This window comes from Macrobrachium nipponense, chromosome 28, assembly GCF_015104395.2.
Source record: "Macrobrachium nipponense isolate FS-2020 chromosome 28, ASM1510439v2, whole genome shotgun sequence".
Taxonomy (NCBI): domain Eukaryota; kingdom Metazoa; phylum Arthropoda; class Malacostraca; order Decapoda; family Palaemonidae; genus Macrobrachium; species Macrobrachium nipponense.
Window position 1 is genome coordinate 63,345,976 of NC_087217.1, and position 16,021 is coordinate 63,361,996.

General features: G+C 37.0%; 1 protein-coding gene across 2 annotated transcripts in view; it reads right to left on the bottom strand.

Annotated features, from left to right (window-relative positions):
* LOC135201818 (GDP-mannose 4,6 dehydratase-like) overlaps positions 1 to 16,021 on the bottom strand; it is a 42,624-nt gene that overhangs the window by 9,641 nt on the left and 16,962 nt on the right. Inside the window, exons 2-6 of one of the 2 annotated variants that reach the window (XM_064231091.1) lie at positions 15,318 to 15,486; positions 10,707 to 10,823; positions 10,322 to 10,447; positions 8,184 to 8,376; positions 4,718 to 4,950 (exon numbers count right to left, since the gene is read on the bottom strand). In XM_064231091.1, coding sequence (XP_064087161.1) covers positions 4,718 to 4,950; positions 8,184 to 8,376; positions 10,322 to 10,447; positions 10,707 to 10,823; positions 15,318 to 15,380 — 732 coding nt within the window. In that variant the 5' untranslated portion in view covers positions 15,381 to 15,486. The remainder of the gene's footprint in view (positions 1 to 4,717; positions 4,951 to 8,183; positions 8,377 to 10,321; positions 10,448 to 10,706; positions 10,824 to 15,317; positions 15,487 to 16,021) is intronic. The other variant, XM_064231092.1, reaches the window with a different exon arrangement.

Here is a 16,021-nt window from a genome sequence, read left to right on the forward strand (position 1 = left end):
CCACATGAAGCTGGGTGACATTTTATTAATATGATTTTCCAATTTTTGTTAGTTCTTATTTCTATTCCTTTGACAGGGTATCTTTTAATTTTCTTTGAATCATTTACTTCAAGTCACTTGCAGCAATCTAAATTAAGTAACCCTCACCCACTATAACAGTGCAATGCTTTTCATTGTAATAAAATCATTGTGCTTCAGCTCCTCCATTCTTGGATGTACTCATCTGCTCCCTTGGCTTAAAGACTGTGGTTGACTGACAATTTCAATCATTGGCTTTGACAACACTTGTATCTTGTTACAAACATCTTTTTCTCAGGTTATATCTACCCATTACATCCTAAAAAGCAGCTGTGTCAGTTCAAATATGGCCATTTTGGTCTCCTCATATCCATATCCTATCTGACCACAGCAGTAAAATCATTTGATTTCATAGAAAATATATTTTTTTGAGACCAAACACTAATGAGATGGACAATCTATTCTCTGGCTACCCTACTGGGGTGTTGAAGTTGAACTTGTAATATTTACAACCATTGCCAAACTTTATCATTCTCATGGAAAAAGTATTGAGAAAAAGGAACATATTAGACTAATAGACTGAATAAAATTAATACACAGTAACCAATTCATGACATACTATATAAAGTTTTCAGTGGTTCCATTCATAATAAAGAGAATTGTAACAGAAGCTTTGCCCCATCTACTGTCTATTTCAGGTCAAAGATGGGTGATTAATAACCCCCTTCAATCATTACAGAACTAGAAAACCCTGTCAGAAAGCAAGGATGGCCAAAGCTCCTCAACTAGAATCCTTAGTCAAGCACAAGATGTTAATTATAATGTTTTGAAATATTTTAAGATTGATAAGCAAGGAGGTCCTGTTACCAAAGTGTTTAGGGCCTTGCACTATAACAGCAGGGGCCACATAAGTGAGCAAAGCTTCAATCAGGCATATATGCAAGGAAGCATGAATCACTGATAATTTATTTTGGAAGGCAGTTTCCAAAATGGAAAACGACGGAGGTCCAAAACTATGATCCACTTGGAGAAATTTGGCAAGTGTGTGCTGCGATGAATAATCCTCAAATTCTTTGAGTAAAATATTCTAACTATCAATGCAGTCTTGTTTGAACTGAAACAGAACATTCACTGACTGCTATGGAAATCATGAAATAAATTTTCTTCCATTAAGAAACAGTACTTATATGACAGGCAGTTTTTTATGGTACAACATGTTATGCATTTTCGCAAAAAGATTATCTTTAAAGGTTCCTGTACCTTTTAGTTTATAATTCCAGCCCCTTATAGTAAGAAATATAAGTCAGGATAAACAGAGGCAGGAGGAGAATTCCAATACCTGGCAGAAGTAAAGAAGCAGTCACTCAAAAATGTAATCCATAGTTTACGATTTCTGCAGAGTAAATATGGGAAAAAGTGGCATGACATGTACTAGGAGGTCACCTGAGAGGAAGAAGAATTCTTCTCTAAGTTCAACAGAATTGTGAGCAACATAAAAGACAGATATAATATTAAAATTAAGTCTCTCCTACCAATAAGTGCACTGCAGCATACAGAAATGCAATATAAAAAAATTGCAATAAAATACAGCAATTCTAAGGTATGTATTATAAAGTGTTCATATCAAAGTTTACTTCACTTCTGATGCTTGTCTTTACTATACATTAGGTACAGGATTGCACAGCAAGGTTTGATGTAATTCAGTAAAGTAAGAGTGTATTGAATAGTAATTAACAATACAAGTGGTTAATTAGATGCTTATCACACAGAAATTGGTGGAAAAATCCATAAAAATTGTATAAAAAATACTAATTGCATTAAAAATGCTTCAAACAAAGAATGTATAATTACTGAAGATAACTCAACTGAAGGCAAATGGTTGTTAAAACTAAGTCAAGGGGCATGTAAATTTTCAACAGTAATGATATTCTAGCCATTGACTATTTCCATTTCAAAGAGTAAGAAAATGAGGTATGTGTGTTCTCTGCTAGGTGGAAGTACTGAAAAACTTGTGGTGAAGAGTGTTTCACAATTCTGACCCACGCTGGCTCAGAACTCTTGGTTCAGTTTCCCTATTTTTACACAGGTGGAGCAGCGGGGGAGGTCTGAAATTTCAGAGCGTAAGGGGTGAATCCCAGCGTGCAGCCCAGCCAAAGGGCAAATGGCTAGCTCTGCCCGAGTTAAGGGGCTGCCTCTCAGCCAATCAGATGCGTGCTAGCAAGCTCCCCCATTAGTCATCCTGGCAAGCACGTGAGTGAAGCCTGGCTTTGTTTACATTCCACATTATTTTGTTATTATGATTGAATTACTCAGCAACAACCGCCCCAACCCTTCACAAGAACAGGAGAGAGAGAGAGAGAGAGAGAGAGAGAGAGAGGAGAGAGAGATGAGAGAGGAGGGAGAGAGAGAGAGAGAGAGAGAGAGAGAGCAAAACACCTCCCCAAACCCTTCAGAGGAACTGGGGAGAGAGAGAAAAGTGCAAAAAAATAGAAGAAAAAGAGAGCAAATTAGAGAGAAAAAGATATAGAAAAACACCCCCTAAACCCTTCAGAAGAACAAGAGAGAGAGAGAGAGAGAGAGAGAGAGAGAGAGAGAGAGAGAGAGAGAGAGAGGATTCTAACGTTGTATAATAACATGCTATTCTGTAATAATCATGTCTGCCACCTATACCTGACTTTAAACGCTCGTAACTCAAAAATAAGAAATTGGCGTATTCGCCCCTTGTCTACGAGGCTCAAAAGAAGTCTCAGGATCCTGGCTGGCACCCAGCAAGGCTTCTATGCATGTTGGTGTGATAAATTGTTGAACCCACGAATGAGATCAATAAACTCTGCAAAGGAAGACAAAAACTCATGAGCGTCTCCCTCCTCCTGCTTCGGCAACGGTGACCGACGACGTGAAGAAGGCGGCTTGGTGAGTATCATCCTCCTTTTGTAGCAACACTGATGAAGTTTTGCTAGGGAGCCTAGCATTCTGGACATTAGTGGTAAGAGACAAGTCTCTTAACACTCAAAGACCCAACTATTGAAGGTTCCTTAGTGTCATCAAGCAACGACACTTGTGCATAATCCCGGCTCCAACCGCGTACAGACTCTTATGAAGAACCATATACACCGTTGGTGAAATGATCACGTACATGTACGTCAGGTGAAACGTACGCGTTGATGAGAGGGACAGCGTACACGGCCGTGTGACGAGACGAGTAATACACGACTGTGAGACGTCAACCGAGCCCGGTCCCAAGACACGGAACGTCGCCGAAGAGAGCTACTCGAAGGCAATTGACTCTTTAGATTAAGACTTTCTTCAGGAGAATGAGGAATTCATTCACAGGCCAAGGAAGCTTCACACTGAAAGACAGAACAAGGGCACAAACAACTGGCTTGGAAGGAGAGCAAAGTGTAAGCGACTACTCCCCAAGGCGGTTAAGGAAAGACTAAAGCGTCATGAGGTCCAATGCGCAGTCTCTGACCAGCTTTCCCCTTGTATGCGCAGGCACTGCCAGATCTCATAGATTCCTTGCTTTACAATCTTTGACTGCTTTAACCGGTTACCAGCTGGTGCTTGGAAAGTAATCCTATTGTTAAGACCGAAGGTTTGTTCTGCATATGAACAATTACATTTACGCACTAACGGGCCATGTTCTGATTTCACCTGATAAATTAAAATACCAGACGTAGACAAAGTTCCAGGTAAAATTGCAGCATGATGGGATACAGCAGCCAGCACAGTTGTCATATAGCTAAATCTACCTCAGCATACATTTACATTAAGTACACAAATACCATGACTAAGATTACAGTATGCAACTGCTCCTGGCACTCATATATTCTCAGCAATCCTATTATATCTTAATATTTTTCAAATTCAAAACAATACTCAACAAATCCAGCTATAAATAGGTAGTACTATATTAACTACTATGTGTTAATAAAATACTTAAAGATCAAAGAAAAGATTTACCTACTGAAAATGAAGGGAGAACTACTATAATATGAAATGAAAAGTGACAAAGGCTAAATCCACAGAACATTATATATTATAATCACAAGCATAACCCAGACCTGCATCCATTTATCACTTTCTTGACTGCTGTTTTCTATAATGAGTAAGTGAGACTTGTAATGTATAGCTCTCTAATAAATAACTTTAAAATTTCTTACACTTTTACTCTTATAGTTTTTATTCTTTTTCAGTCAGTTGGGTCTTATATGCAAAGTTGAGGTATCTGGTAGGCTAACGTTTACCCAACCAAACATTAGTACCAGTGCTTGTACCTCCAAAATCCATATGAACTATATTACTGGTATTTACTTAAATATCACCTCACCATGATTATCACTACAACAGTATTATTATAATAAAATCCCTCATAACCAGCACCCTTAAGACCAAAGGACTGCCAGTTATTTGAACCTGCTGGTTGCATGAGAGACATCCTTCTAAAATGCCAAATGTATCCTGAACTGTCATTTCATAACTCATTATAAATAAACAATACTAATTATTTTTCAGTATCATTATTATCATTATTATTATTATTATTATATAATTTCTTACATCTTTAATACCGTGCTCACTTAACTCTGACGGTAGCATGAAGAGCAGATGACGTATGTCATCAAATGCAGTAATTTAGGAGCTCTTGCTGACACAGATAAATCATAGCTACACTGGGTGGTACACATGGCAAACTTACCTCCACATAATCCTTTGCGTGACCCCAATCTCTTTGGGAGTCGAGGTTTCCAAGTTCAAAATATTCTAAGTAACCAAGATGAATTTTTGCAACTGATCGTGTAATTTTTCTTGTGACGAAGGTCTCACCTCGTCTTGGAGACTCATGATTAAACAAGATACCATTGCATGCAAACATTCCATATGCTTCTCTATAGTTGACAACAATCCAATATGCATAAAGTTTTGCTGCACCTGCAAAATATGTTAAAAAACTTTGTAAAAAATTAACCATGATAATCCTTCTGTACCTGATGGCAATGATATTTTACTTTTTTTAAATTCTGTACCTGATGGCAATGATATTTTACTTTTTTTAACATGTGGTTCTTGATTAGGGTGGCAAGTGTGCCTGTGAGGTTTCAGAGTTTATTCTAAAATTTTCATTTTTATTTGTATCAGTATCTCATTTCTATACTATATAATTTGCTTAGTCCTCTCTGCTATCAGTGTTCATTTCTTCAGTTGCCAAAATTACTGAAAATTTTAACAGATTAATTTGTAGGCTGTATCAATATTTCAATGTATTTATAGCTAAAATAATTTTTCAAACTTTTATGCATAAATAAATATATATAGAATATGTATGCTGTAACTAGAATGGTAAACAATAAACACTGTAAGATCTTACAAAATTGACAAAAAAAATAAGAATTACAGAAAAAAACCTTTGTAAACTGTGGGAGAGGGATGAAAATTGCATAATGGGGAGCTCTACCTGCTCAGTAACCCAATATATAGGGGTTATACTACAGGTATTTTAATAAGAATAATTTAAGCACAAAGTCATACTATTATCACTATTAACGCTGACAAAACCTAAATCTCTCAAAGCATAATGAAAACTGTTACTTTAACTGCAACTGAAATAAATTACATTAGATAAAAACACTGAAAATATAAATGACATGATACATATATGGATGTAAACATTTTTGGGACTACAGGTTGGTCTCACAAATAAAAAGCATTACCACAATAGTGTGAGACACGGAAATAAATGAGCTTCAAAATGTCAAATGTTTCTATTTTCATAAGATGTAATTATATAAACACTTTAAATCTAAATATCCTGCAATATTCAACTCCCATTTTCATGTGCACCTTTGGTTTAAACACTCTGTTTGAAGTCTGCTTCTGAAGGCCTTCATAATTCTTGCAAGGGGTTGTAACCTACAAAGTGTCTGTCTTTCACAGATAAATTCAGGCAGAATTACATGTTCTTTGCAGTCTCTTTGGACCCCAACAACAAGAATACTGACAACCTATTAGTAAAATAATAGTCCAACAGTAGTTTTACCTTGTAAACAAACAAAACCAACTCAAACTTTCTTGAAGACAAGACAAACATGGTATACTAGTTTACTGTTTTCACTAAATAAAAGCAAAATTTCTCTGAATATATTAATGCTACAGTCCAATCAACATCATAACACCCTTTAATGAATAATGTTACAATGCAATGAAGGGCATAATGACTTGTGAATATTGTTAAAATACATAAAATGTAATAAAAGCATCTGGTAAATAATATTACAATACACAGAGTACAGGCAGCCCCCACTTATCTGTGGGATCGGTAACTGGCGTTTTGGCTTTATGGGGACTTGTCGAATATATTCATAACTGATGTTTACAGAACCATTGTCTGGCTATTGGCAGCTTAAGCACCATGAGACTATCATAAAACACAAACACAACAAATATGCATCTTTTCCGTGGATCTTTTACTTCACAGTATCCAATAATACAGTATGTAATCTACTATGCAGGCAGTCCCCGGGTTACGACGGGGGTTCTGTTCTTGAGACAAGTTGTAAGCTAAAAATCGTCGTAAGGCAGAACATCATCAAAAATCCTAAGAAAACCTTACTTTTAATGCTTTGGGTGCATTAAAAACTATGTAAACAGCATTCTTATTGTATTTTTCAGCAAAAAAAAAACCTTCAAATATTGATTATTTTGCATTTTTGGAGTCATATTTCTTCTGCCAGATTAGCGTTGCAGGTGCCGTAACCCAACCCTGGAACATGCATCGTAAACCTGGAAATAACTTCTGATAAATATAATTGAAAAATGCTGTAACCTCGGAACATCGTAAGCTGAACCTGTCGTAAGCCGGGGACTGCCTGTATTAATATTGTATTACAAAATACAAACAAAGTGATCAATGTTTTGGTTTGGAAAAATCAGCTGAGTAAGTTCTTTTTCAGTGTATTTAACTCGATTCAGAGCGATTTTCTTGCTTCTAGTTAGCATAAACAAATCTCTAGAAACTCTATTTATATGGGACAAGGTCATTTTTTCGTTAGATGAAGTGTTTTTAAGCCGATATATGACTTAAATGTCTTATTATGAACTAAATTTAGTCTTTTTTTATTAACAGATGACATTGGGAGCATGTTTTTTGTGTAAAAATATTAACAGATTCCGTTCACTATTTTTACCTTATGTATTTCATCATAATACGAGCATTATGTATTTATCTCTTATTGGCGTGAAAACAACAGTAAAATCATGCCCAGTATCTATTAAAATACTTTTTTCTCCATTATTATTTATGGTCGAGTTTCATCCATGTTGCTGATGCACGATAATTCATAGTCATTAGCAGTGTGAAAATTGTTTTTTCTATTTCAGCTACAACTGCAGCTTAAATTTAGCAGTATATTTTTTCCTTGGAGATATTTTCTCCTTTGCAAATAAAGGTATACATTATTTAAAAATATATCAGTTCTATTCTACTTAATTAATGTCATGTGTAACATAACTACAGCCATTCATTACTATTGCATTATGGCTTAAATGCAAGCACAACATCTGTTGTTATCTGATTCGGTTGTTCGTAGCAAAACAACTGTTGTCGTTTAGTTGTTTATGTTTATGTGTGTACGTATTTTAGCTACAAATATAATGTTACTAATGATACTTTTATCATTCTCTTTTACTTCATCAACTTATTTAACTAGAAGATAGGATAAATAAAAAGATGGAGGAAAAGAGGTTAGGAAGTACCACTATGAAGAGAAAGACAACATCAATGTAGACAAAAACTGACATCGTTAAGCATTCTGAAAACAGTGACTTCCTTTTTTCTTCCTAAGCCAAGGTTTACCTGTAAATTCATCGAATTTGGCATTAAAAACTTGTAGTACTACTGTGCAGACCATAGTGAAGGATTAGGCAAATGAAATTCCACATTTTTATAAAAGACTTATTACATATTAGGGTAAAATATCTGGCCATGACACTGCCTAAGCTGTTAACAAGTTTAGGGCACCACAAGGTGGATTGAGGTGTCTGTAGACTTTTGAATTTCAGCGATTTTTGGTTACCATCAATCCATGAGGAACAGGACTCCTGCTGATAACTGGGGGGCTGCCTGTATCATATAAACATTTGATAAAAGAAGTCTTAAGAAATCTTACCATATGGAGACCTAGGATAAAAAGGGGTAGTTTCCTTCTGAGGAATCTCCTGTACTTTCCCATAGAGCTCTGATGTGGATGCCTGATAGAACTTCACTTTTTTATCTAATCCACATGTTCTAATGGCATCCAACAAACGAAGAGTTCCCATGGCGTCAACATTACCAGTGTATTCTGCCAAGTCAAATGAAACCTGAAATTGTGAATGTCTTTGTAATTTACAATGCAATTTAATAAGGGAAAATATACATACTACAAGTTATTTCACTCCAAAAAAAAAAAAAATCAGAATTGTAAGAAATATAATTAGGAAATAGCCAACCTCCTAATACTTGAAGATATTCAAAGCCTACCTACAAATAACTAAGTATAAGCACAGTAACTTTAATGGATGGACCATTTATGTATACCCATTATTCATGAAAATTTGCCTATTTACGGTATTTTTCACTGAGAAATAGTATTCAAAATTACTGTATTTGCATATTTTTATGACTAAATGCACTTTTTGTGATAAAACTATTAAAATACTCAGGTATAAGCATTTTTAGATGTTTTCTTGTGTTTTAACTATGAAATAAGGAGTTCAAAGTGTTTTTACAGAGGTTTTAGTAGTACTATTTGCAGATTTTAGCTATTTGTGGGGGGTTGCGGTACCTATCTCCACGAATATACGGTATCCACTGTATTACAAATATAATGGCACAAAACCTTGATGTTAACATAAAAAGTTCAAAAATATATATTGCTGTAAATCCACTCCACAACAATTTTCACAAAACATTCACATAAACTCTAATACAAGTTGTACATTTTGGCATAGTTACTGAATTTCAGTCTTTTAATCTATAACTCTTGTTCCCACAGTTTAGCATATGATTTATTACACTTTCTCATATCTGGAATGTGAAACGTCTTATTACTTTCTCATATCTGGAATGTGAAACAGGTCTTGAGTGATAATTCTTTTGTAGTTCAGCATTAATAAAGAAAGAATTAATATTAATTTCTTATGAGGATTCCAATACGTACTCATGGCTACTGAAACTTTGTGGCTAAGTAGTACTGTACTAATTGCTATATCACAAATCAGACCTGATATGTTTAGGGCATTCCTTAGAGAATTAATAAATCTGGGATCTTCATATACACTAGCTAAGAGCCTTGGTGCTCACAATCTGACCAATTATGACAGTGGTATTTATATATTAGGAGACCCAATATTTTTATTTTATTTATATAGATTTTTGGCATTATGCCAAAGCACTGGGGCAACTAAGGCCATTGAGCGCTGAAACGGAAATTGGCAGTAAAAGGTTTGAAAGGTGTTACAGGTGGAAAGCCTCGCAGTTGCACTTTGAAACAACTACTATGAGAGGGTGGACAGAAAGATGGAAGAAAGAGAATATGAACAGAGGTACAGTAAAAGGAATGAAAGTAGTAGTTGCAGGTAGGGGCCGAAGGGACGCTGCAAAGAACATTGCAATGAAAGAGGCGCACTGATGGCACTAACCCCCTACAGGGATTTTAGTACAATGTGATGGGACATAAGTATTTCCCCAAACCTAATCTTCTCTATAACAGCTCCGGGCATTGACATGGTAAGAGCAATAACAATATATTATAATATAGTAACTTTACATACATAATACAGGCAGTCCCGGGGTTACGACGGGTTCGGTTTATGATGTTCCGAGGGTAAGGCGCTTTTCAATTATATTCATCAGAAATTATTTCCAGGGTTATGACACATGTTCCAGGGTTACAACGCTTACAGCGCTCATCTGGCACAAGAAGTATTACACCAAAAATGCAAAATAATCAATATTTGAAGGTTTTTTTTATGAAAAATGCAATAAGAATGCAGTTTACATAGTTTTCAATGCACCCAAAGCATTAAAAGTAAGGTTTTCTTAGTATTTTTGACGATGTTCCGGCTTACGACGATTTTCGGGTTACAACGCGTCTAAAGAACGGAACCCCCGTCGTAACCCGGGGACTGCCTGTATGCATAAATGTACTTTGAGCTACCATTCATATGGAGGCATTAGTGTAAGAGTAAGAAGTCCATAATATTACATAACTTTTGCTAATTTTTCAAATTTGCTCAAAGTATTCAGAAAAACATTTCTACAGACCTTCACATGGCTCTGCGCTCCCAAATTGTAGATTTCATCAGGCTGTACCTGAGAAATGATCTTCACTAGACAAGTTGAGTCTGTCAAGTCACCATAGTGCAACTGCATGCGGCCACAACTGTGAACCTATGGAGAAACAACTTACAATTAGAAAGGGAAATTATTATGCATCTAGAATTGATCAATGCCAATTCAATTAAAAGGGTAAATTAAGCTTTTCAGGTGAATTTAATTATCAAACCATACTGTAATAAAAGAAATTTATATATAAATGAAGCTGACTAACTCTTTAGTACTATATAATTGTTATCACACTACAAGAAACATGCTTTCAAAACAAGTTCACACATCTGTAAATAAGTATGATGATTAGAATCAATCTCACCTTCGAATCCTCATACAGATGCCGGATCCTGCCAGTGTTGAAAGAAGAAGATCTCCTTATTATTCCGTGCACTTGATAACCTTTGCTCAAGAGTAATTCTGCTAGGTATGACCCATCCTAGTGACATAAAAGAAACATATGCTTTAAAGATGGAATCTTCATCAACATTCATAACATAAAATAGAACCTGTTACGATACTGACACTTTTCAAACAAGCAGTTACACTTTCATTATAGAAATTTATGAGCTCAGTAACCCTGGAAGTTTGGAAATCAACATGAAGGTCTTGATACTGGAAATATTACAATTCTTTCAAAACATAAAATCTTCTTACAATAACACTGTATTGTTTATTTTTCCAAGGAATGAGTAAAAATAAAATCATAAAGGAATGTGAAACTTTTCTTCACAATGAAATATATGACAAGAAAAAATATTTTGAACTTGCCTATTTGCATCCCAGTGAAAACTACAACCACCAATAAAGTACATACTATACAAAATTTCTAAAAGTAATTTGGAGTTTTCCTACATGTACAAACCAGAGCCTTTAACATAGGAGTATCCTTCAGTGCAAGCTGGAGATGTCATTGACTTTGGTAACAAGGTAGTAACTAGTGGTTATTGGTGATGAGTTTGGAAATACCCACTCACTCACCAACTGTCAACAGGTGCTTTTTTTCTTTGGCCACATGGAAAAAGAGGGGAAGTTGAGGTGAGAGCATAATAACAGGCTCTGGTTTGTAGACCTAGGAAAAATACATTTTTTAAAATTTTTTTAATTCTTCCCATGGAAATACAAATCTTTACATTCATGTAAGAAGGGGAGGTAGTTTCTCACAAATGACTGGAGTTCAACTCCACCCAGAACTCCCATCCTGTCATGATAGTGGGGGAAGGGATGCAATGACTCCTGCAACCTTCTACAGTTCTTGCTATAACATACAGGATGACACAACAGCAGGGGCCTGGGCCTCTGTGAGGGTATACAAAGCCTCACTCAAGTAAGGAAAGGTTCGGTAAACCATGAAATATCCTGTAGGGGAATTTAAATCGGATGGTAACTAATTCTGGCTAACAAAAGTTGATGGGCCCAAAATAACCCTACCACTGCTCTCCCAAGTTGTAAAAGAAGAGTGGAAGATGCATCTGAAAGACAGATCTCTAAGATTGAGTGCTCAAAGTGTAGTTGCCTGTAGTATCTATACCACCCCAAGTGATACATCAGTCTAGATGATCTTCCAGAAGAAGGAAGGGAAGAAAGAGTCCAGTCACTATCCATTCCTATCCCCTGACATACACAGAGTGACAGTATTTGGGTAAGATGCAAGATACTTGTCTGTCCAAATGAAGTTGGGTGGCCACACAATTTGTTGAGCATTTACCATAGGTCCCAAAAAGGGATCCAGAACTTGTGGGTGGCATCCCTCAGGTAAAACAAAGGTATAGGGTAGTGGTACAGGTAAAGGTATATGCCCCCTTGGGGCTCATCAGCAATTTCTAGGGGGGCTGAGATCCCTACAGAAAAATAAAATTTTTTCTAATTTGTTAGCTTTTTTTTATTTTCCTTTAAATCTAGGAGGGAATTTTACTCATAGATGCAAGGGTGGGGGGACCAACTCATACAAGGGCTGTGGCGATAAAAAGGTTAAGAACCACTGGTATAGGGTATCTATCTACATGAAACAGCTACCCTCATTGCCTGGAAAGCTGAAAAGTTCCTTCAAAAGGCATGGACAGTCCCACGCCCCTCATTTCACTGGCTCTTGCACAAATAAGCTAAGTGATATCCTCCTCAGAAGGTGTTCCTGGACACTTCTTTCTTATGTCTACCTGCACTAAGGAAAAGGTGCTGACACTCTTTAATGTAGAGCACAGGTTCTTTACAGGTAGAATCTTACAGCTCAAATCAGGCATGAAAGCCCCTCGTCTGGATAACCATTATCAAAGTCTCAAGAGGGAATCTTGAATCTCCTGTAAGGAACTGACCAGTTCAAAGTTTTTTCACAAACTCCGGGATGAAAGAGAAAGAGAGAGATTCCATCCCTCCATGATCTATAAAAGCTATCAGAGTAACTACTTTGCTGAGACTAAGCTAGCAAAAGGACAATCTTGAGAATGAACACATGGTCTGATGCTACACCCAAGTGCTTGTAAGCTGCCGAAGTTGGGCTATGAAGGACAGAGTCACATCCCACTCAGAAGAACAAATCTACCTGGGGGGGGGGGGTTATTCTGTTAAAAACTCCTCATGAGCATGGGTAACTCTACCACAGAGGGGTGATCCAAGCTCTTCAGTCTGAAGCCTGGCTTACAGCTGAACTCAGACCTAGCTGCAGAAACTGACAGGAGCTTTTCTAAATGAAGGCAAACAAGAAAGTGCAACCTACTGAACAGAGTCTCTGACTAGAGAGAGAACCCTACCAAGGAGTCAGCAGATTTGGATGCCACTCAACTTGAGGCCAATGAGGAGTAGCCAGGGTCATCTTGAAACAAGGTGATCAAAACCCAGTTGATAACCAAATGAAACAGGTTGAATAGCAGAAAAGCATAAACTTCTAGACTGCTGTAGGGGTACTGGAATGCAACTTTAACTTATGGGGCTGGAACAGGGGGACAGAACAATGGAATCTTTTTGTTTAACCTGGAAGCAAACAAGCTGAGCAAATGGGAACCACACTGCTCAAACAACCTCTCCATCATTCAAGTAAGGACCACTTAGTCCTTTCCTACAACTTACCTCTAGCAACTGAATTAGTCTGCTAAAATTTCAATCTGTCCAAAATGTCTCAGAAAACAGTTTTATGGTAAGGCAAACCATCACTCAAGCTCCTAGAGATGTCACATGCCACTATATATGTGTTTTTGCTCACAAACAGTACTAAATGATCTATCATTAGCAAGCTTTCTACATTTCCAAAACATTAATATCTCCTAGCCTTCCTTCCATGCATTTGTGAACAACTACATTTCTGAAGGAAAAAGAGTATACAGAGAAACGCACTGCTAAAGGGGTTCCTACTATCCTGTTATGAAGCTAGGATATCCCTACTCCTTGACTCAATGACATAAATTGAGAGGGTAGATCATGTTAAGCTACACAGAGGTGCTTCAGCCATCACTGAGGTGAGAGCAAGTGGATCTGCTCATGCGAAAAAAGCTTCTCTAAATGACAGTGGCCAAGGAAAACTTGCCACCAAAGTCATGTTGGTTGTTCCTGATGGGACAGGAACCAGCATCAATGCCTCCCTGAGACTGCTCCTCAAACAAGAGTCTAACAGAATGACCCTTACTGCTGCTGAGTTTAAGAGCATACCCAGGTACAGTTTTGTAGCCTACCTGGGAGTAAGAACCAACTTCTCCCAATTTACCACAATTCCTGCCTCTTGGAAAAAAAAAGCAAAATGCTTTTGGAGAATGCCTTATGAATGTGCCCAAGCCAAAACAAAGGTGAGAACCCTTAGGAAACATGGAGCTGTCATCTATTTGAAATGGATAGCTGTAAACTGGTAGACTGTCCCATCACAGATAAAGCGGAGTAACCTATAAAAACTTCTGATGGACAGGCACTTAGCAGTAATCATCCTTCAGATCTATCTATGATAGAATAAAGCACAGTGCATGTTGTTTACATCTAAAACCGGGTCTGCAAAACAAACCTGTTTAATGGTGAGAGGTTGATGACCAGTCTCCATCCTCTGTGACTTTTTGGTACCTTTCTCCATCATTGTCTTCCCTTTTGTTGATAAGACCAGAGATTTTGGAGAATCTGGAGGGTAAGAATGAAACAGCATCTGTGTTCGAGAGATGGGAGGGTGGTTGTCCTTGAAAGGAATATGGTAACTGCCCTGTAGACTTAAAATTATCCAAAGCTCTGCTCAACTTCTCTACCACATTTTCAAATGGCAAGCACGTACAGTAACCCTTACAGTAGTGCCAGTAAAGGAGTTGGAACACCACCCTCAGTGACAGTGACGTCCTCCTTTCTCTTCCCAGTCCTCCCCTTCCAGTCTGTAGCTGAGGAAGGAGGACAAAAGAGCTGGGAAGGTTTCCCCTACCTTCTAAAGAAAGAAATCTGGGTTACTGGTCTGGATTTTAAAAAAAAGACTTCCTGCCAACCCCATAACCTCAAGGCCTCATCACATCCAAAGCGCATTCTCGTTCACTGGGAGAATAATCTACTTCTGTACCAGAATGTGCATTGAGAGATGCTGCGCCATGAACAGACTCACTGTTGGCACATACCCGAAAAAGGATTTGAGCATATGTTGAATGCGGTGGATGCCAATACTGGAAACTCAACAGTGTTGATCTCACAGTGACTGCAGCAACAACAAATATAGCAATAAGCATTTTAAGGGTAGATGTACAATCCTTCATATCTTTCAACACCCACCTTCCACTAAGGAGGGAAAGTACTTGGGGATGTAGGGGTACTTGGGGAAGTAGGGAGGTCCTGTAAGACAAGGAATAATAGGTAGGCTAACACTTGAGGGATACAGGCTCCAACTTGAACTGAGGGTTACTCCTATATAAAAGGCAATAGTTTATATTTCCATTGGAAGAATACTATGTGAAACCAAAACATGAATGATCACTATTTTACATACCTGACCTGTGGCACCAGTGATAACTGCTACTTTCATTTTCTCAGTTGAACATACACAGTGCATAGTTCTTTGACGATTTTTGGTACACCTCAATTAGTGAGATAGATAACTCTCTTAACAAAGATCAAGTGTTTATAATCTCAAAAAGAAAATATAACATACATAAAACCTTTCAATAAAGAGAAACAAATTAATTTCTTTGCAAAACAGGTTCACAGAAATAACATACATGTATTCATACAAATGGAAACAAACACTGTAGTATAATATAACAATCTAAGCTACAAAAAGAAAGTGCATCAGTAAATAAAACTTGTTCCTTGCTAATGTCAATGCCTTGTGAACTTATGCTTACAGTAACAAAAAACAGTAAAAAATAAAAGTAAATAAGTTACCCTCTATAACTATATCAAATGTGGTTTATGACTATGAGTATATACATATATGTATACTATGTACATGTGCTAAGAAATTCATGAAATTATTCTCTTTAAAAACAAAGTTTAGTTCACTACAAATTTCCACTCGCCACAACTAGTTTTGATGGTAGGATGGATTACCTAAATTAATGTGCAACAAAAAAAAGAAACAACCTCTCATCATTGATAACGATCTTACATCACCCTTGCCTTTTATGAGATAAGACATGAAATGAGTTCTCTCCAATGCTTTCTGCTTTTTTACACTTTCTGCATGAACTTCCA